At 40.3% G+C, this 25,237-nt stretch overlaps 2 protein-coding genes and 1 long non-coding RNA gene across 4 annotated transcripts; 2 read left to right on the top strand and 1 right to left on the bottom strand.

Annotated features, from left to right (window-relative positions):
* The first annotated feature begins 39 nt into the window (after nt 1-39).
* On the top strand, nt 40-8,770 carry LOC126404143 (uncharacterized). The gene is made up of 3 exons (XR_007571406.1): nt 40-252; nt 4,794-4,916; nt 5,786-8,770. It is a non-coding gene; the product is annotated as an uncharacterized LOC126404143 (long non-coding RNA).
* A 198-nt stretch (nt 8,771-8,968) lies between these two features.
* LOC126404137 (zona pellucida sperm-binding protein 3-like) lies at nt 8,969-13,864 on the bottom strand. Of its 2 annotated transcripts, none has more exons than XM_050067153.1 (8): nt 13,547-13,864; nt 13,238-13,365; nt 12,764-12,867; nt 12,527-12,626; nt 12,139-12,256; nt 11,794-11,885; nt 11,579-11,688; nt 8,969-11,476 (listed from the first exon to the last, which is right to left on the bottom strand). In XM_050067153.1, exons 1-8 carry the CDS (start codon nt 13,862-13,864, stop codon nt 11,388-11,390), a joined length of 1,059 nt encoding a protein of 352 aa, XP_049923110.1. In that variant the 3' UTR covers nt 8,969-11,387. The 2 variants fall into 2 exon arrangements, with proteins under 2 accessions (XP_049923110.1, XP_049923109.1); XM_050067152.1 differs by having other exon boundaries at nt 12,449-12,626.
* A 441-nt stretch (nt 13,865-14,305) lies between these two features.
* On the top strand, nt 14,306-15,683 carry ufsp1 (UFM1-specific peptidase 1 (non-functional)). The gene has a single exon (XM_050067154.1). It carries the CDS (start codon nt 14,420-14,422, stop codon nt 15,167-15,169), a length of 750 nt encoding a protein of 249 aa, XP_049923111.1. The 5' UTR covers nt 14,306-14,419; the 3' UTR covers nt 15,170-15,683.
* The last annotated feature ends 9,554 nt before the right edge of the window (nt 15,684-25,237 follow it).

A 25,237-nucleotide genomic window follows, 5' to 3' on the forward strand; every position in this document is an offset into this window, starting at 1 on the left:
GCGCCTTTTTACGCACCACGGTGAGCGATAAAACACCCCATGCATGCAGTCCCCCTTTGCGTAAAGCGTGAAAATAGACTAACTAGTAAAGCCGGTGTACAGAGAAAATAAATCATGTCCATAACTCACTGGGAAACTCCATAGCGGTATCCGCATAGCCCCTCACAGGGTCCTCGTGGTTTGGCCCATAAGTCCGTCTATTGCCCATTAATTGGAAACGAAGCTCTTTTGTGGATCTCCTGCACTTATCCGGTAGGTGTTTCTAAAAACTGATGCTGTTTGATTTTTTATTGATGACTTTGAAAATAAAGTTGCATTGTTTCTATGACAATCTAATCTGCCCCCTCCCTTAAGGCAAAAAATAGTTTTCTTTCATTGTTATCCAAATAATAGGCTATCCCTGTTTAGCCTAATAAGTAAATAATGTCTAAAAAAAAAAAAAAGACGCGCGGAGACTTCCCATCCATTGTTCGGATGATTTTTAGAAACACTCATTACAGTAGTATATTTTCAAAAACACTGATGTAAATATTGAAAAAAACTATCAAAAGACCTGTTTAACCACAATTACCTAGAGCTAAATGATTGCGTTTTTAATATAGGACTGTCAGTGGTATCTGTCATATGCCAGGACACATCCCGTGACCACGGTGGCAAAATGATGCCACACAGAAATCAAGGTTTGACATTATTTAAACGTTTTCAGCAATGTGGAATTTGACTGTATTTGTATGATTGTATAATTGATGTTGCAGCAGAATATAGAGTATATATTTAGTATCATGTAAATGCTTCGCACATACCAACCCCCACCCGTGACACACATCCCTCACCTGCAGGTCTTTACCCAGGCGTTCATGCGCTTAAAGGTCATTGGAAGTTTTTTTTCCTTTTTTTAGGCCAAGATTGATTGGTTGAAAGCACGTGCTTTTATACAGCTGATTTACCTGTGTGTTGTAATTTATGAAAAAGTATATTTAACAACACAGATTTGTTGACAAGCCTGTTTAACTCACGCGCATATTTCAGATAATGATGAAGGAATGGGGGATGCAACAGGGCCGTAATCACCTATTCAACACTGGGGGGGACCATTTACAATCAACATCTTCTTTGACCCAGCTGTCCAGGGGGGTCTGACGGCAACACCCCCAGATCAAAGTGTTAGAAACCTGACAGCTAAATGATCACTTTGGAGCATTTTGAAACAAAAATCTTAGATCAGGGGTTCTCAAAGTTATGATGACTGAGTGCAATTTTAGGAGCCAGCATATGATTATGAGCACCACAAGAAAATTGCAAAAACTATACGGTAATACTAGAACCAATAGTAATGATAAAAGCAAATTTATGATTATGATTGCATTTTTTATTTAAGCAGCGGTGCATGGTTGCCTTCTGTAGCACAGCATTTTATTTCTTTCTATTTTTTGTTTATCTCCTGGGAGGATGGCACCAATTTGGGCATATCTGAATATTGAAGGGGATGTGTTCCCCAATATAAAAACTAAGCACAAAAAGTAAGGAAATTTGTGTTTGGTAGATTATTTCTTTGTTGTAAAAATGCTTCTTGGCAATAAATCTTTTACCGTTGGAAAGCCTATTTATTTCTCTTTTAAATGGTGCCACATTTGTAAGGAACATGCATTTGTGGGATGAGCAGCAGAGCTGAGTATGTAGGTTGTGCCCATGAAAATTTGCCAGATCTGTTGACTTTTGTTTGGCGTTGTTTGGTGGATTGGATGATTGCAGTCTGAAGAAACAACATATTGGCAATTTAACAATTTATTCATTGAACAAACAGGAGCCTCAGTAGCGTGTGGAAGAACCATACACAGCCACAACAGCCTGGCACCCCCTCCTCATGCTGGTCACCAGCCTGGTCACACACTGCTGTGGGATGGCATTCCATTCTTCAACCAGAATTTGTCGCAAGTCAGCCAACATGGTTGTGTTGGTCACTCTGGCACAAACAGCACGCCCAAGCTGATCCCACAAGTGTTCAATGGGGTTGAGGTCAGGACTGCTGGCAGGCCATTCCATCCTCTTCACTCCCAAATTCTGGAGGTAGTCTCCCACTCTGTGGGGGCGAGCGTTGTCATCTTGGAGGATAGAGTTCGGTCCAAGACTGCGGAGATATGGGATTGCCACTGGTTGCAGCATTTCATCTTGATATCTCTCTGCATTGAGATTGCCTCCAATGATGACAAGCCTCATTTTTCTAGTAATGGAGATGCCGCCCCACACCATCACACTGCCTCCACCAAAAGATGTTACTCCATCGGTGCAGCAATCAGCAAAGCGTTCTCTGCGTCTTTGACCCTACGATCCAACTGCCGTAGGCAGAATCTGGACTCATCTCTGAACATAACATTCCTCCACATGTTCAGGTTCCAGTGCATGTGTTGCCAACACCAGTGCAAACAGGCCTGATGGTGAAGGGCAGTCATGGCATGCATCCTGGCAGCCCTATGAGACCGGAGGTTGGCTGTGTGCAGTCTGTTCCGGAATGTCTGGGCAGAGAGCTGTCAGCCATATCGTCCTGCAAACCTTGACTGCAAATCTGTAGAAGACTGCCTACGGTTCTTAAGTGCTGACAGGATGAGGAAACTGTCTTCTTGGGGTACCGTCTTCTTGGGATGCCCACTTCACGGCCCCCATCCCCCATTATATGAAACTTGGCCTTCAGTTTGCAGATGGCACTACGGCTCACTCCAAATAATGCCACAACTTGGTTTTGCGGAACACCAGCTTGAAGTTGCCCTATCGCACAGGCCTTAAGTCCAATCCTGAGTAGTCATCCAGTCTTAAAGTTCTTATTTGGAAGGCAAAGTCAGTGAGTGATTCAAGATTAACTTTATTGTCCCACAAAGTGGGAAATTTGTCTTGGGCCCTACTGTCATAGAATTACAACATACAACATAGTACATAGACAAATCAACATTATACTCAACATCGCAAGAAGAAACACAAAAAGATAAATAAAATAATAACATCATATGCTAAAAATACCTCTATAAAAATGCAAATAATCATAATCCGATGCCAGATCTGGATTTATCTGCCATTATTTAAAAGCTTTATAGACAAAGGTATGAATGAATAGGAGATCGGACAGTACTCTTAGATGTGCTTGACTGCTTTATTGCCTGCACCTTGTTAAGACTGCATCCAGCTCCAGCAGGAGGGGACAGAGACAGTTTGTGCCTGATTAGCCAGTGGTGTTTCATGTGTGAAGTTCCAGAGGTTCCTTGTGTGCGTTTAGCTCAGATTAAGTACATTACAGGATTATTTTGGTTATGTGGGGATAGCATGTGCTTTGAATTCGCAGTCGACTTGGATGTTATGGGACCTGCGGCAATGCTGCTGCTGGTATATGTTACACTGATTCCATTATTAACCTTTGTGTGTTTTAAGGATGCCTTTGTAAAGTAGTGGAGTAGACTTCAATGTGTAGTTGGCTACTGCAGTTAATATGTAGCTGGCTGGATTTCACTCAAATAACAAGTGCATAATGATCTTTTTAGGTAATGGCTTGGAAAAAGCATTGCAGACCATAAGACAGGATGTGAAAATGCTCAGTGGTGCTTCAATGTCCTTTTAGGATATCCTCACCTGCCCAATCACAGAGGAGTTTCTAAATTTCCAGCTCCACACATCTGACCACCTGAGCCTAGCCAGGTATTTCCTTTCAATACCACTTGTACAGCAGTATCATCTCCTTCCGGACATCTTCTTACAACCAATCAACAAAGCATACACAACGCTTCTTTTTGAAGCAGATTACCTCTATTTAAACACTACAGTAGAGCCAGCCCATGTCCGCCTGCCCAGAGGCCCAGCAGTGATTAATACCACATTAGGCTGGACACTCCAAAGACCAGCATGAGTCCTACAGGAACAGCTTGAAGTGCCTCAATATCTCCCTGACGCCTCCGAAGGGGGAGCTGTATGGAAACAGGGAGAATGAGAATCCGGTGACATGCTCCCAACTGGCCCAGAATGCCATGGACCTGCTGCATGCCAATGCCAATAATTACCTCCACAGTGTACCATCATCTAACCAAAAACATGCAGGATAAACTGAGACAGCTGCTAACAACTGATGGCTTTGAAATCAGACTGTGGACCTCCAACAACCCAACCACAATGGAACACCTGCCAAATGAAGCCCATTCAGACAGCACAGGAATCTGGCTATCTCAAGACTTAACTGAAGTAGCTGAATCAACTCTTGGCTTTAAATGGGGCTGTCTATCTGACATACTTGGGTACAAACCCCATCCAGTGAAGCAGGCAGCCCCCACAATGCACCACATTTACAAAGTGTTGGCAAGCCAATATGACCCCTTGGGATTCATCCTCCCTTTCATTACCTGGATTAAAATGATCATACAAAGTGGGAGGGATATGAGGGAAAAAAAGGTTAACTGATTAATTGCAAAAATGCAATGCAATTATTTATGGTGGCATTCTATGCCAATACTTTTCTCTCAATAAGGTGTCTCTGTGATACAATGAAACAAAAGGACAAACCAAGGGCAAACGCAGGAGCCAGCATGGCATTACTGACTCAGTGCACAATATTGCTTTTTATTAGACTTACGGGTGTTGTTGGAAATCTTTTATAAAAGTTAACAATAAAATGTAACTTAAATAATATAAATATGTTATATAAATATCCAATTAAGACTATTCATCAGTTCAGTGCGGATGTGATATCATAGGGCAATTGTATTCTCCGAACTTGCAGGCATGTTTATGTCTCACCTTCTCACCCTGACCTCTTACAGCCCCTTTGGAGCCAGAGTAAAGGAAATAAATTTAAATTTCCTGAAAGTCCCTTCTGTGTGTCATAGAGGAGGGGGTGTCCTCCAGGGGCTACAGGAGGCTTTCCCATCAGACAGGAAGTGAAGGTATGTTTGCATATGCATTATCAGGAGCAAACATGCAATGTCAAGTGACACACAAATACTTGGAAATGATGATGAAACTTACCAGGCTTACACGTTTGCATGTATACTGTTTCATAAGCCTATGTATGGTGCATGTACAGCACGCACACATGCATGTTACCACAAGTGCACTCTTAAATAAAATGATGAGGGTAAAATATAGGCAATTACAGAAAATATTAACATTACATATAACTTTTTACCTTATTTTGCTATTCAAAATGCCAACAATGTGATGCCCTAGGTAAAGAGCTAATGTGCATTTAATATAAATAGTTTTCAGGTATTTAAATACCTATACTTACATTCTACTCATAAGTGACAGACATTCTTTTCTAAGTTTACATATTACTCCTGATATGAGTCAGCTTTAATACTACATGGTCACCGTTGTGCTAAGCTGGGGACAATGTTGACATATTGTTGCACTGTTTGCTCAAAGGGCTGTTTGCTTATGTCTGTGTGAACATGAGAGAGAGAGAGAGAGGAGAGGGAGACAAGGTACGTGCTGTGAGCCATGCTTCATGGCCAGGACAGGGGATTGGGGTGGGAGGTGAGGGATGTGTGGGGAGTGCGGGGGCAGGGGAGTCCAGTCAGAATGACTCCTTGTCTGGAATGGGACACATTTATTGAATTTCTGATGATTTAGAAGAGGAGGGGATGTAAAGTTGGGGATGAACCCAAATGCTCTTTCCCTGACGGGGATGCAAACAACCTAAGGAGATTTTATCGTACTATGTAGAAGGTAGTGAAAGTGCACAGCTGTTACATTGGAGTGTGTTTATGTGTGTGTATGTGTGTGTTTGTGTGTTTTTCACTTTCTCATCCAGGTTTTGGGCTCGCAGCCAGCTGAGTCTACTCCTCTGGCGCGACACAAGACAGGAAGCTGACATAAAAGAATGGAGGGGACTGTCTGTGAGGGACACAGGAGCCAAGGCAGGAGTCAAGACAGAAGCCACCGACGAGGTCGGAAGTTATTGTTTCAGCTTACAGGCATCCACGGTGACAAGAGTCTTATCCCTCTATCGCACAAATTGTGATCCCATGGTGATGGCCCCAAGTGTGGAAAACATTCCAGGATAGGAACCTCATCACTGGAGTTTCTCCCTGCCCAAATGCTGTCATTTGGCCCACAAGTAAAGCATTTAACACCCTAAATACTCCAGTGGAACACTTGCTGGCCAATAACACAACACTGCAGTTGTGAAAAAGAAGGCGACAGGTGTATAACTTTTTAGACCAACCCCATTGCAACTATTCCTGAAGAATGTGATGAGATGTGTTTCAACTTCCCTTGCTAAAATGGGCTAACGTGACTAAGGGTCTTCGCCAGTACACACACTTGCCCACTTGAGCACTGAAAGGCATGACCATGTGCTGTCAGGTAGTAGGCAAGTGTGTCAGGACAACTCTAAAGTCCCTTTCCCACCATACAAAAAACCCCACAAACACCCTTTACCATCTGACGCAAGCAGCAGACATAGGGCATAGAGCGACACTATTCAATCAATAGTAATTCTTTGTCCAAACTCTGGTCCTCAAGACCTAGGGTACTGTTCTCTGCTCAGCCAAATGTTTCATGATTGATCTAGTATCTTATCTAAATTAGTCCCTATTCAACAGGTAGAATACAATCAGGAGAGTGCGCAATTGAGAAAATTGGAAACCACTGCTTGGTAACTTTTCTCTGATTTCTTACTTTAAAGCACTCACCACATTGCTTCCACTCAACATCCATGCACTTCTGATTAAATTACAGTGTATTGCTCTGGAACCATACCTGTCATAAATACTGTATTATTTAACCCTCTGACATTGACATAGTCACATTCTGTCTCTAACCATTCTCCCTCTTTTTTCATATTTGCTACCCAAGAATATGTCCCTTATGTCTTCAGATATTTCCCTACTCTCCTGTTGCCCTGTGAGCAATTCTTTAGCTCTATCATCAGACTTTTTTTTCTATCGGGTATTCTCCCTGTTGCCAAGCTGACTTGGGTGGTATTATTTCTGTCCTAGCTGCCCCTAGCCTCACACCTTCTGTTATCCAACAGGCCTCTAATCACTTGTCATTTCCACTTCACACTCTACTCCCCTCTTTTGGCTGTCCTGTCTGCTATTCCCCTGACTCGCTGGCCCTGACTGCATGCCTTTTACTACTTCAGAATGCAGGTTTTACATTCCAATTCAACCTTTCACCCCCATTTGTATTTTGTATTATGTGGGTGTGAGTATTTAGCACAAAGAATGTCTACTTAGATATACACACATTAATTCCGACTTTCCCTTAGTTTGACTGGCTGGGTTATTTACACTTCCTGTCAACATAAGCTTGATAGACAATAGGACAATTGTCTAACATTAAGTGATAATCTGATTACTCCAGAAATTTACAGCCAACACTAAAGCATTATTCTGGCCTTTGTGCCTTGCTCTTACTCGCCTTTCTTCATTTGCACCAAAATAAAACAATAAATACTGTATATTCAATTACAACCATGTTTCTTTTGCATCCAACTAAAATTTCATTTGGTTTCTTATCTAAACCTCCTCCTGGGCTGCACTGTGAAAGAACAAAGACCTCCCATTAGGTAGTTATCTCTCACTGTATTAATCCCTGAGTGTGCACACACTCATTTAGCCAGTGCATTTGATTCTAATAAAACTGATGGCCATTGTTGACAATGTAGACGCACAGATGGTGCACTCAAAAGCAAAAGCGAAGCCGTCACAGCACACAAGTGTTCTCAACTGCTGTAGCTGGTAGGCTACACAAAGTTGAACCTTTGGAGGGCAGCAGCATGTACAGAATGTCATGTGATGAGGAGCAACCAATCACAACATTTTTCCTTTCTTCCGTAAATATCAGTCTACGGTAACTATGAAGGAGAAGCTCATAGTCTTAGTGCAGAGCTAACCAGAGCTGCCCGCCCTGTCCAGCACCATGAATATATTAATAGCTTACACACTTACGAAGAACAACGACTGGAGCAACTTGCCAAGTAGGTTATGGTTGCTTAGCAACATCAGGCGCAACCTGCCTCTGCTCCCCTTGAAAGTTGGCACACAAGCAGCACCTAGCACCCGACCTTGCAGTGATCCCAGTGCCAGAAAAGCAATATGCTGGGGCCAGGTGGCTGCCATGTGAGACTCATGGCAATGATTGGGACAACGTAACATCACGTGTAAGAGGACACGCTGTCTCCTAGAAATTAAGACTAATTTGTTTTGCAAAATACATTAAGAAGAAAACAGAATTGCCACCTTGGATTGTGTTTTACGGCGGTGTTTTTCTAAGCGAAGGAAGAACTACAACGTTCTGCACGTAAGTCGTATAGAAATGGTTTATTGGATGGTAGGCACCCAAAAACCTGAGACAGAGGTTCACATCCATCATGGGTGCCTCATGTTGTTAGATTTAGGCAACAAAAGCAGGTTGGTTAAGGTCATGAAAAGATCCTGGTTTTGGTTAAATGTTAATAAAGTAAACACTGCATGTCTTGTGGTTCAAGTGGAACAGTCTGTCTCCAGGTTCTTTCATTGCCATTTTGCATCCATCCACCAGATGCCCTCGGACTATCCCTTCTTTCCCCATCACCTGACTGCCCCATCCATCTACACACCTGTTTCCACTTCCCTAATCTGCTCTGCAGTCACCTGAGCTAAGCTGCAGTGCATTCCCTCATCACTCGCTATAAATACTAGTCAAGATGTTTAGTTTGCTTTCAGTTTATCAAAGTTGCGATTGGATTTTCTGTCAATGATTCAAGCTTTTGTACCAGACCTACTGCCTAATTTGGACTCTTTCCATTTTGCCTGCTCCCTGCCTGGTCAGGTCTACCTTCCTTTGTTTGCTTGCTTGTAAGCCTGTACATACTTACTTTGGCAATAAATTACTGAACTGATGCTACCTGCCTGCTTAGTCTGTTTGGGTCACAGTGCTGTGGGTGCCTAAACTTGGCCATAAAAATGTTAATCATGCTTTAGCTGCTATATATGGATATTGTATTGCAAGACAGGATTTTATAGGGAAAACTAATGAAATACCTTGTCAGTTAATGTTTTGCAGATACATTTAGAACACATCTGTTGGTAAAGTAGTAGTCGGTGGCCTTTTCTGAACCCCCCAAAATGGTGATAAACCCAGGGTTATTCTGGACTACTGCACTAGAGTTTGCAAACCATTCTGACCCTATGTTGGTAAAAGTCAGAGCTGTGTTTGCATCCTAAGCATTAAGTCAACCAGCCAAAATCTGAAGTTTCCAGCTCAGTGATGTTAAAATGGCATGTATGTTGATTCCATCATTGTAGCACTGTCATGGCATTATATTTTGCACACTGGAGCAGTTTATGAAGGATGGTAAACCAGCTAAGGCCATTAGCAAAAGTGGCTTGTGGCATTAATAATCGACTGCAACAATCTAGGAGGGACTTTAGTGTTGTAATGTTTCCCTTTCTGTGCTGAGAGGCTCCAACTAAAGGAGACATCAAACAAAACATTATCTGATGTGCCATGCCAAGACCAACACTTGCATCACACATGCTGGAGTAACACATTAGTCAAAACATTTGATACAACAACACGGGAGAGCACTAATGACATATCTGGGTAAAAGGGGTAACTAATGTCATTCAGTGCCTTTTAAATATGATTAAAGGGTTTATTCATAACCATTTCCATTGGTCACTCATAGGAGGCACAGCTGCCAGAATACTATAAAACTGAATATGGCTGGCTGAAGCTAACATTGGCATACCTGGTTTTATCTGCATGAGGAACTCTATGCCAGGCCTTTCAGATTATAACCAACACTTTAAACTGGATGCACACAATTAATCTAAAATGGTTCCAAAACTCCATTTGAAATGTGATGAATAACCTTATTTTATATGCAATATATTACATTGTTTTGAGTGTTGAGCATCAAAAACCTTGATTAAAAAATAAAAATAAAATATAAAGTCACTGTTGTCTAAAACAGATCAATTTCATGCTGGATCAAATATATCAGATAACTGTAATATCACAGTAAAACAGAACAAATGCATCCTAAAGTCCTCCTTTTTTGCCATTTCTAAATGTAACGAGTCACATCTGTTCAAACCAGAGGCTTACAGTACAGCACTACACGACTAAGCACAACAAAACAGAAGTTGATGTAACTTCTCACTTTCAACTATTCCATTCACAAAATTCTTTACTGATCTGTGGAGCATTTTAAATAAAACTCATCTTGGTCAAGAGATAGGTCAGCATATTCTAGGTCTTGAAAAGATCCTCTTTAAAATGGAATTTTTAATTACATTAACACAGAGGCTTATTTTCAGATCGAGAGGTATGTAGTCCTGATGTCATGGAATAAGACGCCGCCTCATGAAATCTACCAGGTTTCCCATTTGGTCGGTCACATTTCCTCTCACGGGACCAGACGAGTGTTTCTATTGCAGGCAGGGGATGTAAAGCACATACAGTGCATTGCTGCGTAGCTGTCCCATTCTTACTCAAATGTCTGTTTATACTAGTGCGCTTGTTGGCTCCGAGATATTTTAGGTCCCATTGTAGTTTGTTGTTCCTCATGGGTTTGTTTTTGTGGCTATCAATTTTGCATTGCTGAGTGAAAAACTGCCCATTCTTCAGTCATAATGAAAATACCTGGTCTGTCTCAGATGAGACACACTTATGAACAGGATTTCTGTCATCTCAAAGACATTTTAAGTATTGAGTCAACTAAACAAAAATAGACAAAAGCCCTGACTGAACATGTACATCATTTACAAATTCATTTTTGTGGTATTATGTATAAAAAAAAAAAAAAAAAATAACCTTGAAAACTGGTCAGTGTAGTGGTGTTTGTTCCTCCCAGGGTCGTATGCATGACTGACTGACCAGTTTTTGTTTTGGAGTGTTAACTACATGCACACACACACACACACAGAGTTCAGGCAGTTTTCAGCGTGATATTGTGTTTGGAATTACTGAAGTTTAAAGAAACCAACTGAGGTAGTATTATTCAACTGATAGATTGCCAGAGAGAAAAATAATTCTCCATCTTACATACATGTATTTGAGTTTAATACTCCGTCTGCATTATGGCAAACTCATGTCTTCTGCCAACATTTTCTGTCTGTAGTCAACAGTGGTGTATGGAGGAGCTTTTGTGATGGCTATTGTAAATTACTACAGCAGCAGGTCTCCAGGGCTCAAAGTAATCAAAAAATAAATCCAACATGTAGGAGCTTTAAATGAGTTTTGTAGGTGCCTCCAAGTATAAATCAATAGAGCCAAGAAACAGCCTCCAAATTTCAAATTTCATGACTCATAAGAAAAAACAATATGTGATGGATTCTTTATTGTTTGTGTCCCCTAACTCCCTTGAGCTTGGTCTCAACAGTCTCTGTACCCACCTAACTGTAAAGTTGGAAAACGGGTCTTTAGTGATTGACTGACAGATGGCCTGTCCAATGGGAGCGTGGCAGGGTGAGAAGTGGTCCAACTGATGTGTCCGCCTTGTGATTGTTTTCTGTCAAAAATACACATACAACTGGCTTAGTGACCAGGTCATTGTATCGGAATAACCTTCCATATTGTGTAAGTTAAATTTATTTGTAAAGGGCTGAGCAACCTGTATGTGCTTGAGTTGTTTGTCCACTATTTTCCTTTCCAGTCTCTCTAAAGCAGTCATCAGAGTCGCAGCATCGACACAGAGCATTGTCTCCCTCTGTGGCACGCCAGCTGAACGACAGACAGAAAATACATTTGACATCAGTGGGTGTTATGAACTGAAACTGAAAATCACATATTTACAACTGAAGTTCACCAACAGTTTGGGAGCCTCACCTGAATGTGGGTCTATGGAAGAAGCAGGCTTTATCGAGGTGGCTGTGTGAGTTTTGCTTCAGAGTGGCCCTGATGTTGCAGCTGATGAACATCTGGAAGAAGAAAGCCGAATTCATAAAGTCCATCTGATCCAAGATTCATTTCAACAATATCATAAGTATCTTCATCAGTTAAGAATGCATATGTGGAATGCTTGACAAACTAAACTCTGTAGATGCAACAGGAGTAGTGATAAAATAATCATAATAAATTACACAAATAGCATCTGTTATGCTAAAATTATGACTCCTTTGACAGTTAGTAGCATTCAGAAAGTAATGAACCAGCTGTCCAATGAGGTGTTACCTGTTTCCCAAACTCCTGATTGAAGTGGAAGGCTTGAACACTGAAGCATAGTCTGTTATTTTGCTCCCTAGGGAGGAATTTAGACGAAGAACCCGGCAATACACTGTCCATAAGACATCTGTAATGGAGGGACAACACATGTTGAAATTATCCCATGAGCAGCATCAAATTTAGACAGTGTGTCAAACCTCCAGTCAGATAAATGTCAGAAGATGCCCAGAATTGGCTGTAAGTATTCATATAATCGTATTAATCTTACATTTAATTCTTGGATTGATTTTTCGATTTTTAGTCAGAAGGAAAGGCTGACCCATGCTTGGTGATAAACTTGTAACTTGGCAGGGAGAGGGGGTCAGGCTTCAGCGTAACAACACAGTAGTCCACATACAGAGTGAGAGGAGGGTGTCGCGGGGCCTCCACGCTGGCCTCCAGAAACACTGCTTCCCCCTGCTGATACACTGAGGAACTACGTGGAGAGGTACAGTCATCTGCATATGAGGAAACAAGCATTTCTTTTCAGTCCCAGTTTCACAGATTCCATATAGAAACAAAATAACCACATATTACTGTTGTTAGATCAATATTCCATTGATACAGTCTAAATTTAATGAGATGGTGGTTTCACCTGCCATGGTACGAAGGGAGAAGTGCAGAAGACCAGAGGCACTGATGGTGGATGTCATTGGTAGCCATGTTGGGGTTAATGGTTCTCCAGTCACAGTCTGCTTTCTGTGCTCCCACAAAGATAAGATAAGATGAAGATAAGTCCTTACTGATCCTTAGAGGGGGACCTCAGGTGTTGGAGCAGCACAAGGAAAGAAAGTAGTACAGATAAATAGGGAAGTAAAAAAAAGAGAAATAACAACAGATAAGAGGTATATGCAACTAGTATAAGAACAGAAGTAAAAAATATAAACATATAAGAAAGTAACAGTACACCAGAATAATATCTTAAGTAGGGCTGCAAGGATTAGTCAACTAATCGATGATTAGTTTCATAGGCTGATGCAGCACCATAAGAAAGCTCTACCAAGGAAATGTGCCCTCTGTAAGTAGCCTACACACAAGAATTTCGACAATAGCATGGACTCTGCCTTACCTCCTATAATGGCACTCCACAGGTATGACAGTGGGTACCCCTCTAATTATCACGCTGCCAGTGGGGGTGGGAACCACAGCAGGAAATAGTACTAGTTGGTTGGAATACACAAGCCATTCCCCATGGACCTGGATAGTAGCAAAGAAACCATAAATTAAAAAAAAAAACTGCACTCTATTTTAAATATTTAACTTTTATTGTCTGACAGGGTTTTTAATAAAGAGTGGCTTGCTCTCTCTAAACAAGTGAAATTATCTGAACTGTCTAACTTTTCCTCTGTAACCTCTTATGTTGCCCCCCTTCTCTCACCCTGGCCTCAGTCCCACAGTCCTGCAGCCCTGCAGAGATGACCATTTCTGAGTCAGACACCGGCCCCTTCGCACCGCAGGACCTCTGCTGTGTCGAGTTTGCTCCAAGTCGAAGATACTCAGGTTTGAACGGAATACGCTTCTCCTCAAAAAACTCTCGCTTTACGGCTATTCTCACTTCAGCTTCTTCGCATTTTATTTCAAGTCCGACGCTTTCCCGAGTTTTTACAACACTATTGCCAGCAAAGAGAACGTCCCACGTAGACAGCAAAACCACCAATAAGGAGACAAATTGCCTATATTTTACCCGAGTCACCATTTCTTTCTTCTTTTTTGTCTTATATTATTCTGTGGAAGAAAAAACAAGCTAGCTAGAGTTATTAATTACAGGCAGGTGTGCTGAGATGTGCTCGCGTGCACTGAATAGCGCTTATGCTATCTTCAAAGACTCCTACAAAAATTGTAAAATGTAAAGCGACGACTTGAAAAAACAGATTTTTCATTATAATTATGAAAGATATGATGTCTGCTACAAAATCTCGAAAATAAGTGGAATTCAAATGTGTCTTTCTTTCTGGATATATAAAAAGTAAATTATTTCACTGGTTTTCCCAAAATACGTTAACTCTCAAAGGAGCTGCCAGCTATATTCGCAAGAATAAAACGGAGCTGACGAAAAGTTCCTGAAGGCAACATCGTTAGTGGGAACAATTCTAAAGCGGAACATCGTAAATGCACGGAAGGGACAGATATTACAGTTACACCAGACGACTTCCGGGTGAATATTCCTTGTTATGAACTGCTGGGAAACATTTTTATTTCAAATGCGTAAACCAGTTAATTAAGTTGGAAATATGTGAGACAGTTTGTTGAAATGGATAAAACGATTGTAGCAGCAGAATGTGAGGACATTGACTGGGGAGGAAGTAGAGCTGAAGACGGGAAGGTTACTAAAAAGACCGGAACCTTATCAAAGAATGTCCACACCGGTCTCCCTAACCCACTTACAGATCCTGTGAAATGTTCTCTGATACAAGGAGACTATCTCTACTTCCATTACGGCTGTGATGGGCAGGACGACAGAGGCTGGGGATGTGGCTACCGCACCGTTCAGACAATGGCTTCCTGGCTCTGCCATAACTGTTTTGCACTGAGGGACAAACACAGACCTCCACCAAGCCTCCAAGAGATCCAGCAAGCCTTGGTCACCATGGGGGACAAACCGAGCTCGTTCTCGTGCTCCAAGGAGTGGATAGGAACATTTGAAGCCTCCCTTATCCTTGACTATTTCTATGATGTGCCCTGTAAGTTGGTGCATGTCAGAGGTGGAGGTGCAGAGCTGGAAAATGTTGCAGTGGCAGAGCTGCATCAGCACTTTGAGAAGCATGGATCTCCAGTCATGATGGGAGGGGACAGGGACAACTCTTCTAAGGGGATATTTGGGGTGTGCACCGGGGACAGAGGGAGCTACTTGCTAATTGTAGACCCTCACTACTATGGATGTCAGCTGGAGAAGACTGAGCTGCAGAGACAGGGGTGGGTGGCGTGGAAAAGGGTGTCATCTCTGGATCAGTCCTCATTTTATAATCTGTGTTTGCCTCAGACTGCCAAGAAAGGAACATAAATTAAGTGACAGACCTATTTCTGTTTCAGACTTACAAATTAATTATTATTTGTGAGGATGAACTACAGACAGAGTGTTATTAGGACAGACCCTGACAGCATTTATGATTTAAAACGAGCTGTAGTGCCATCCTGTGGGGGAAATCAATTATTACAGTGTATCTTAAAAACAAACTGATGAAACTAATTTATCAACTTCTTAATTATTGCTCCAATAAAACTGTTGAATCTCAAATCTTCTTGGATATAAATGAAGTATGGTTTCTTTCGTAGCTTCCAAAGTAAATGCTTCAGTTTGTTTTCATTTAGAAATTCTTTCCATGGTGTGAAAATGCAAATTAAGGCCATTCATCAACAGTTCTGGATTAGGATTTAAATGAGACATGTTTTTTTTTTAGTGTGAGTGGGTGTGGTACTGATGGTTTATTATCAATATTATGATTATTATTTGTAAGTCTCCTTATAGGAGTTGTACATGTTTAGGTTATATTGGACTTTTGACAATAAATTAATTGTTTAAGTCATCTTTCAACCAGATATGCTTAAGACTGCGACAATATGCAGCTTTTATTTGTCCCATGTTATTGTAAACTGAATGTATTTAAAATTTTTGAGTGTTGGTCTGATGAAACAAGCAATTTGTAGACGTCACCTTTGGTTTGTGGGATATTGTGATGGACCTTTTTTTTTTTTTTTTTTTTTAACTTTTTCCTGACATTTTACTGTCACCATATCGTTATATGGACATTTAGGCTTAGCCTTTTTTTTTTTTTTTTTTTTTTTTTTTAAACAATCATTAACATCCTTTTGCCCAGTCTGTGGTCATATTTTCAAAACTCTAAACACGGTTAGCAGCACATTGTATGTTGTGGACCAAACCTATAGTTCATGAAATGATCACAGAATATGCAGTCACTTAAAATGTTTCTAAAATGCTTAAATGTTCTTTTCATACAAGCTTAGCAAGTACCAACGTGATGTATCCTATTTGTCTTATTCACAAATGCTTGTGTAAATAAGCATTAAATGTAGTATAAAGCTTCAACTTGTGTGACAACAGCAGCAGCTCAAACACTATACTGAAACAGCTGATAGCATATTTGAAGAACAGCTCATTCAAACATTGAGAAATAACTTATTAACACAAGTTGTGTAAAATAGGCCATTGCATATAAAATGCACTTATAGCCCCCTCTCCACACTGCACACAGAAAATACACAAAAACACATTTTCAAATATTTTAAATTAGAATTAACAAAAAACAACAGTATGATAGGCAATAAAATAGAACAAAGTAGCAATAAAGGAAGAAATAAATATATGTTACAAACACTGATTCTCATGGCCTCAACAGTGATTTCCTAACACACTTTTATAACTCTGCAACACAACAGAAAAAAAAACCTTGTGTATGTAGGGATCTGAGATGGATTTTATTATTATTTTTGACTCAATTTACTGTAAACACAGTCCTGGTTTCCGGGAAACCACCTGACCATAAAACTATGTCTGTCAATCAAAAGAAAAACTGGCTATTCCAGCAGTATAAAAGGAGTCTGCACTGCAGGGTTGCATTGGCACAAGCTGTGAGGTGTGGCATGTTATCCTCTGAACACATCATTTACCCATGAACACTGTAGTCCCGGATAAGAAAATGCAATACTGTTGTGCTCGCATCTATTCCTCAAAGGTGGATAGACTCTGCCTTCATAGGATAAGCCATTTTTTAAAAAGTGATTTATTATTAATAACAGACTGAGATACTAAATTTCATGTTTATATATCAAGTTTCCAGAACACATTTTCTTCTTGAAAACTAATGGGTGAAAAAACAACATTCCCTGAGATTCACATTGAAAGCTCTATCCTAAGAAGGAGAACATACCCAGGATCTTTCTTTATGCTCTTTAATAGCATGATATCACAAAGCTGTCAGAAAAAGAACAGCTCAAACAACACGTCACAGAAAAAACGTAATGTGCAATAGGCTATAATAGCCTTAATATTAAAATATTTCAATATATAAACAATATAGAAGAGGCTGGTCTTCTTCACACTGCATTGTACAACCTTTAATTTCCTCACAATACAAAATAATATTAAAATTGAGAGTGGCCTTCCTAACATCATTAGGTAATGACAGTGACAGAATTAAAAGGGAAAAATAAACAATCCACATTTCAAAAACATTTATGCTTAAATAGCATGAGAAGCGCACATGAAAAAGCATCTTTGATGATTTTTTTTTCTGTCCACTCACTATGCAAATAACTAAAGAACATGTAACTGGTGACTGCACTCCTGGCAATGGAGGTAATTCCACTTCCAGATGAAGGTGATAATGGCGGGGAGGGAGGTGCTCCTGCTATAGATGGAGGTGGATGTGTTGCTGCAAGGGATGAAGGTGTTGCAGATGGAGATTCTTTGGCTGGGGATGGAGGTGCTGAGGAGATGGTGTTTGTGGTGCTGTTAGGGCTGTGTTTCGAGGCTGTACAGTTGACTTTATGTTTTACATGTTCAATGTGTAAGAAAAGCAGCCCTTCTGATTCATGTTGCTGTGCACTAGCAGCAGGGGAATGCCTGACTACAGCTCTGACCACATTTGATGATGACAAAATCTGAAATGTTGGCAAAACACAATTGATCATTTTCCTTGTGTACAATATTTCTATTGATTCTATTCTACTAATCAAAGTTCTGATCAAAGTGTAATGGCTGATCAGTAAAATCAGGCATGTTCTTACTTGGCTGGAACAGATGACTACAGCCCACACCAGCTTGCAGGATGATTGCCTACCCTGATCTTAAGAATATTTACATAGATTTCCTTGGTTATTAATTTAACATTGACCAAAATAACTGACATAAAACTGGACGAACACAGTGGTGCTAGATTGCACAACAGATATAAAGCCCTTTGGAAGTCTGTTTTTAATTAATACAATAACTTTCTCTATGCTACATTATTTAATAGAGATTACGCTATTATCAGAAAATGCAAATCAAAATAACTTCCAAAAAGGTTTCATTATATGAGGAAATAAATGAATTATATGTTTTTATTTTCAAATTCCTGGGAGGACTGGCAGAGTAGATCATGCTTAAAATGTGTTTCACATGTGTGACACATACTCTTAGACACAGTATTAAACTGAATAAATAAAGAAACAAAAGAAATCACACACATATCTTCCTGTTGAACTGCAGTCCGAACATGATTTGCAACATCTCGTGCATGGTTATACACTGTTTTACAATAGGCACAGTGGTACTTGGTGCAGCACACTTTGTATCTCTCTATAAGGAGATCCTGTCAGGATTGTCTGATGAATCACTGCAGGTGAAATAGAAATAAATCACATTTGATGGAAACCTGAATATATATTTAATGTTTGAGTGTTGGTCTGATGAAACAAGCAATTAGTAGATGTCACCTTTGGTTTGCAGGATATTGTGATGGACTTTTTCTTACATTTCCTGATATTTTTCTGACTTTTTTTTTTTTTTTTTTTTCAATCATTAACATCCTTTTGCCCAATCTGTAGTCACATTTTCAAAACTCTAAACACAGTTAGCACCACATTGTGTGTTGTGGACCATACCTACGGTTCATGAAATGATCACAGAATATGCAGTCAGTTAACGTTTCTAAAATGCTTAAATGTTCTTTTCATACAAGCTTACCAAATACCAGAAATTAACACCTAAGTGTTCCTAAATAAATCCTAAATAAAGTATAAAGCTTCAACTTGTGTGACAACAGCAGCAGCTCAAACACTATACTGAAACAGCTGATAGCATGTTTGAAGAACAGCTTATTCAAACATTGAGAAATAACTGATTTAAATAAGTTGTGTAAAATAGGCCATTGCATAATGAAATGCACTTGTAGCCCCCTCTCCACACTGCACACAGAAAATACACAAAAACAAATTTTCAAATATTTAAATTGGAATTAACAAAAAAAAAACGGTATGATAGGCAATAAAATAGAACTAGGTAGCAATAAAGGAAGAAATAAATATATGTAACAAACACTGATTCTCATGGCCTCAACAGTGATTTCCTAACACACTTTTATAACTCTTCCACCCAAGTCCTTGTTTCCGAGAAACCACCTGACCATAAAACTTTGTCTGTAAACCAAAAGATAAACTGGCTACTCCAGCAGTATGAAAAAAGAAGTCTGCACCACAGGGCTGCGTTGGCACAAACTGTGAGGTGTGGCATGTTATCCTCTGAACACATCATTTACCCATGAACACTGCATACCAAAGGAAAGTCCCGGTTAAGAAAATGCGACACTGCCATGCTCACATCTCTTCCTCAAAGGTGGATAGACTCTGCCTTCATAGGATAAGCCATTTTTTAAGTGTTTTATTTTTCAATAACAGACTGAGATACTAAATTTTATGTTTATATATCAAGTTTCCAGAACACATTTTCTTCTTGAAAACTAATGGGTGAAAAAACAACATTCCCTGAGATTCACATTGAAAGCTCTATCCTAAGAAGGAGAACATACCCAGGATCTTTCTTTATGCTCTTTAATAGCATGATATCACAAAGCTGTCAGAAAAAGAACAGCCCAAACAACACGTCACAGAAAAAAAATGTAATGTGCAATAGGCTATAATAGCCTTAATATTAAAATATTTCAATATATAAACAATATAGAAGAGGCTGGTCTTCTTCACACTGCATTGTACAACCTTTAATTTCCTCTCAGTACACAGTAATATCACTAAAATTGAGAGCGGCCTTCCTAACATCATTAGGTAATGATAGTGACAGAATTAAAAGGGAAAAATAAACAATCCACATTTCAAAAACATTTATGCTTAAATAGCATAAGAAGTGCATTTAATGAGCCAAACACACTCAGACTTAGTCAAGCTGATGTGATGTGTATCATAATGCAGTTATACAGGTTGTACCACATGATGAGGAGTCTGTAATCTGTCTGTTCCTGCTCAGAGGCAACAAAAGACTCCACAGGCTGTGTTGGATTTTTATGTGTGTTAGCAGAGGTCAGCTGGTTGCTGCACAAGTGCACATGAAAAAGCATCTTTGATGTCAACTCACTATGCAAATAACTGAAGAACATGTAATGCAAGTGATGACATATTTACTGAGTAGTGGTTGTGGTGCTGTTAGGGTTGTGTCTGGAGGCTATCCAGTTGACTTAAAAAATGTTCCCAAGACATTAAATGTTTAAGAAAATAGATAATTCTTCACTCAGCATGCTATAAATGAACACCAAATTCTGCAGCACAACAGAGAAAACCATCTTGTGTATTAAGGGATCTGAGATGGAGTTTATTTATTTATTTTTTGACGCAATTTATTGTAAACATAATCCTTGTTTTCAAGACATCACCTGACCGTTAAACTTTGTCTGTAAACCAAAAATGAAAGTGAGTATTCCAGCAGTATAAAAGGAGAAGTCTGAACCGCAGGGCTGCATTGGCACAAGCTGTGAGGTGTGGCACGTTATCCTCTGAACACATCGTTTACCCATGAACACTGCATACCAAAGGAAAGTCCCGGATAAGAAAATGCAACACTGCCATGCTCGCTTCTCTTCCTCAACGGTAGGTTGTTAGATGTTTCTTTTGTAAGTAATTTTTCTGTTATACACCTAATGGGAGCACCTGATAAGTAGTTGAGAGACATCCACTATATAGAAATCCAATTATCTCACAAGATGCAGTTATATACTGCCAAACCTGGTCAGTATTGGTAATTTATCATTTATTGATAAATTTTGTCTGAAATACTAAACAAAGTATTATTGCCATTATTTTGGTGAAGTTAACGCTTTATGTGCATTTATTCAGCGTCTCCTAAATGATGATAGCAGGTGTTCAAATGGTGCTATGGTCCATGGAATCATTATTGCAAAGTAGCCAACAGGACCGGAATCTATGCCGTTATACTGGTTCATAATATGTATTAGACAAAATATACACTTTGCTCTAACTCTCATGTCATTGTTGGAAAAAGAACATTTTCAAGTATTCACTGAAAGGACCACTAAGCAACTTCCTTGTTTTCATGGGCTGAGGACAAAGAGCTGGGGTGTTGGTTTGTGAGGTAATCTTCCCAAACAAGCATAAAAAGTCGAGTCAGCACATGACATAATGCATTCTGTTGACATGTTGTTTGTTCTTTTTTGTATGATAGATGTTTTGCATTGGTAAGAACCAGTCATGTGAAAGGGGTGGAGGTGAGGCTCTAAAACAAGACTGGTATAAATTATTATTGTGATTAGTAAAATCATGCTGTCAAGTAGGCTGCATAGTATTTAAAACTTTGTGGGAAATGTACACTGCTATAGTCTTTAAGGGAATAAAGCTTCAGATATACAGTATCTCTCATTCCTTTCAGTGAGAAGCTGTTTGAATATTCTGGAGCGAGTGTGAGATGACAGTATGCTCTCACAATGAAGGTAAACAGCTGGTTTCTACATCTCTAAAAGATACATAAAATCTGATGTGAAAACTGTATGGGTAAGAGAGTTGATTCATTCTATTGCATTATATGTTTGTCATTTATCAAGCAAATTAGTAAGTACATGGAGGCAGAGGACACTCCATCAACACCGTGGTCTGCCAGCAAGTGACTGTCATCAGACTGATGCAAGTGATAAAGGTCAGCTTCATACAATCTAATGTTGAGCACAGAGGCACTAAATGGTGTGCAGTCTGCACAGAAAGTAATTCTGAGTAAAGTCATTATTATTGTTATTTCCACAGTGTCCTGCCCTCCTTTGAGGACAACAGTCTGTCATGTCAGCAGCCAGCTAGTGTCCCCTGCTGGTGTAGAGAAGAGCTGCATCAGGATTAGTTGCAGGGGTGGAGAAAATGTGCCAGAGACAATGGGCATAAACTTCTCAACCCCAGAAGTGCGAAACATAATCCATGAGCCTACACACTCAAGTGAGTAAAAGACAAACATCATATTAAATCAAAAATCAAAACAAAAGCTAAACACTGAGTTTACGCCGTGAGTTTTTCCTGATGAGATCTTGTCAGGACTATAATATTTGCGATGACATCATTTTCATGGGATAGCCCTGAAAAAAGTGAGAGCAACTGAAATCATCAATGACGATGTAAAGCCAGAAATTGTATCAATCAATCAATCAATCAATCAATCAATCAATTGCATGAAATCCTAAAACATAATGTCAGTAAAATGTAATAGTTTCATCAATATGTTGTAGTGGTAGTAATAAAACACATGTCAGTGTTCAGGATCAGGCAGGGTCACCATTCAGTATCCCTGCTGACTGAGAGCAGAAGCGCTTCCTGGGCCTCTCAGTGCTGCCTGGTGTAACCGGTACCTTCTTCCAAACCTCAGCAGGGTTAAAAGGCAATTATCCGGTTGGCTGGGATTATTCTCCTGACCTATTTTTGCATTGTCTGGTATAAACATCCTTTATGCAGGGTAGAGCAGCACCTATGGTGTGCTCAGCTGAGAGAACCATTCTTTGCAGGGCCTTGCAGTCCTGTTGGGTGCAGTTTCCATACCAGGTAGTGATTCTCCCCATCAGAATGTTCTTGATGAGGAGTAGAAATTCCTCAGCATTTGAGGGGATACCTGGAATTTCCACAGGTGTCTCAGGTAAAACAGTCTTTCTTGCTTTTCTCACCACTGAGTCAGTATGCAGTGGCAGGTCAGGCTCCCAGTGATGTGGGCACCAAGGCATTTGAAGCTATCCACCCTCTCCAACGAAGACACGGTCATATTAAGGGGAGCAGAGTTTCTTGGCTGCCTCTGTCCGAGGTCCACTATCGTCTCCTTAGTGTTGCTGATGTTGAGGAGTAAGTTATTGTCCTGACACTAGTAGGTGAGGCTCTTTACTTCGTTCAGTTAGGTCTTTTCATTGGTATCTGTGATCAGGCCCACCACTGCTGCAGCAAACTTAATGATGGTGTTGGGGTCAGAAGTGGCTACACAGTCGTGTGTGTAAAGTGTGTACAGCAGGGGACTCAAAACACAGCCCTGGGGTGCTCCAGCATTAAAGATGAGGGTGGGGAGAGGTGTGTCTGACCACTCTCACCACCTGGGGTTTTCCTGTCGGGAAGCCTGAAGGAAACTATGGTGTTAGATGCTGTCTGAACTGTTGTCGGTGAACAGCAATCTCCCTCTCTTTTCTGGGTGAGATAGGATGGTGTGGAGGATGTAGGGTGATCAAGCCTGTTTATTCTGGATTCACACCAATGGACTTTCACTCAGCTTCCTGACATCAAAGACGAATCAGTGACCAATTACTGGGTCACTTCAGAGACAGACTCAGCCACATGGTCTGAAAGGTGTTTCAAACGTAACTTGAAGATTTAACATGTGGGTGTCATGCAGCAAGAAGAAGGAGACTCGGCACCAGGTCCCCTATGGTGCAGACGACTGTGCGTACTGTATGATAATGTGATAACACCTTTCCCTGCAATTGTCTTTTAAGAGGAAAAGACAGAAACATGAATTCCAGGAAACCACCAGGCAATGTGTGTTTGGTACCATTCAATAGCAGACAGTGCCACATTGATGAATATGGAAGCATTAGAAATGTTTCCAGCTTCATTAACCATTTAGGAAGCAATTAAAGTAAATTAAACTTTAATTTAGCAAAGGTACAGGAGGGGAGGAGTGAAAGGTCCCGCCAGTGACAGTGAACTGCTCCTACTGGACATCAGGCTGAGAAGACGGCTGGCAAGGCCAATCACAGCACAGAGGCTGGAGCCTGCCTGCCAGTCTCAATCCCTTGTAACAACTATAAGATGAGAAGTGACTTTTTGTCTTGCAGTAAAGAAGTTAAGAGTTAAGAGTTAAGAGTCAAAGAACTGAAGAAGGACTTCTGAGAAGCCGGCAGGCCATGCTGGGCTCCATCCAGCTTGACCCACCGGGCAATTTGATGGCATCCTGAGCAGAACTGAACATGCTGAAACACAACAGAAAGAACTTTATGCCACACGGTCTGCCTAACTCCTGCGTTCTGGACCAACAAGGTCAGGACTGAAGAAAGGCAGACTCCCTCACCCAAGCCAAGGTTCCCATGTGGGCTCAGGAACGCCCAAAAGCACCCAAAGGCTCCAGGAGTTCAACTGAGGAGAAGAGAAGGACGGCTCCAAGAGCAGTTCACACCAAGGAGCAGCGCTGCCTTTTCCTCTTCCCCCTCCAGAGCATCTCCTTTCTGGTCTGCAACAACTCAGATGAAACAACATGATTTTCCTGTGCTGGGGTTTGATGCTTAGTTTAATCAGTATGATAGGGAGCATTAGATAAAACTAGGATTTCCCCTATGTTTTCAGATGTTTCCCTTTTTGCTTCCCATGCTTCTCAGCTGTTGAATGGTGCTTTTCACAGGTCCATGTCAAAGTTTCCTCTGAGAATTATCTCACCATTGCTCACTGCTTCATCTGGTTCACTTTGGTCATTTGTTCATTCATTCATTATGCATCGCTGTATTCATTTCATTCCACTCATAGCTGCATTGACCAATTGTCTTGTCTGTTAGTTGTACTGCGTCTTGGTCTCCTGTGTCAGTAGTATTAGAATAAATGTTTGTCTATAAAGTCGTCGTCTTGGTTTTCTGTAGGATTACATTCAGTCACTTTGCGAGTGCAAAGATTTTAGCTACTTGAGCTCTATTTGAATTGACAATTGATAATTAATAATTTCCCCAAAGTGCGTTAACATTCTTGTCTGATCAACAAGAGGTGTGGTTTTATTAGTCTGACTATGAAATTATATCGCTGGACGAATAATTAAAGTGGTTATGTTTAATAGTTCTTATTAACGTCACTTTTGCTAATATTGAGCTATCAAACCCTACAGTATTCATGGTGAAAATGTAGGCACCTGAATAAACTGTTTATAATCAAATTAAAATTTACATACAGTGGTGTGAAAAAGTGTTTGCCCCCTTCCTGATTTCTTACTTTTTTGCATGTTTTCCACACTTAAATGTTTCAGATCATCAAACAAATTTAAACGTTAGTCAAAGATAACACAAGTAAACACAAAATGCAGTTTTTAAATGAAGGGTTTTATTAATGAGGAAGA

The sequence above is a fragment of the Epinephelus moara genome, chromosome 17, assembly GCF_006386435.1.
Source record: "Epinephelus moara isolate mb chromosome 17, YSFRI_EMoa_1.0, whole genome shotgun sequence".
NCBI classification, from domain to species: domain Eukaryota; kingdom Metazoa; phylum Chordata; class Actinopteri; order Perciformes; family Serranidae; genus Epinephelus; species Epinephelus moara.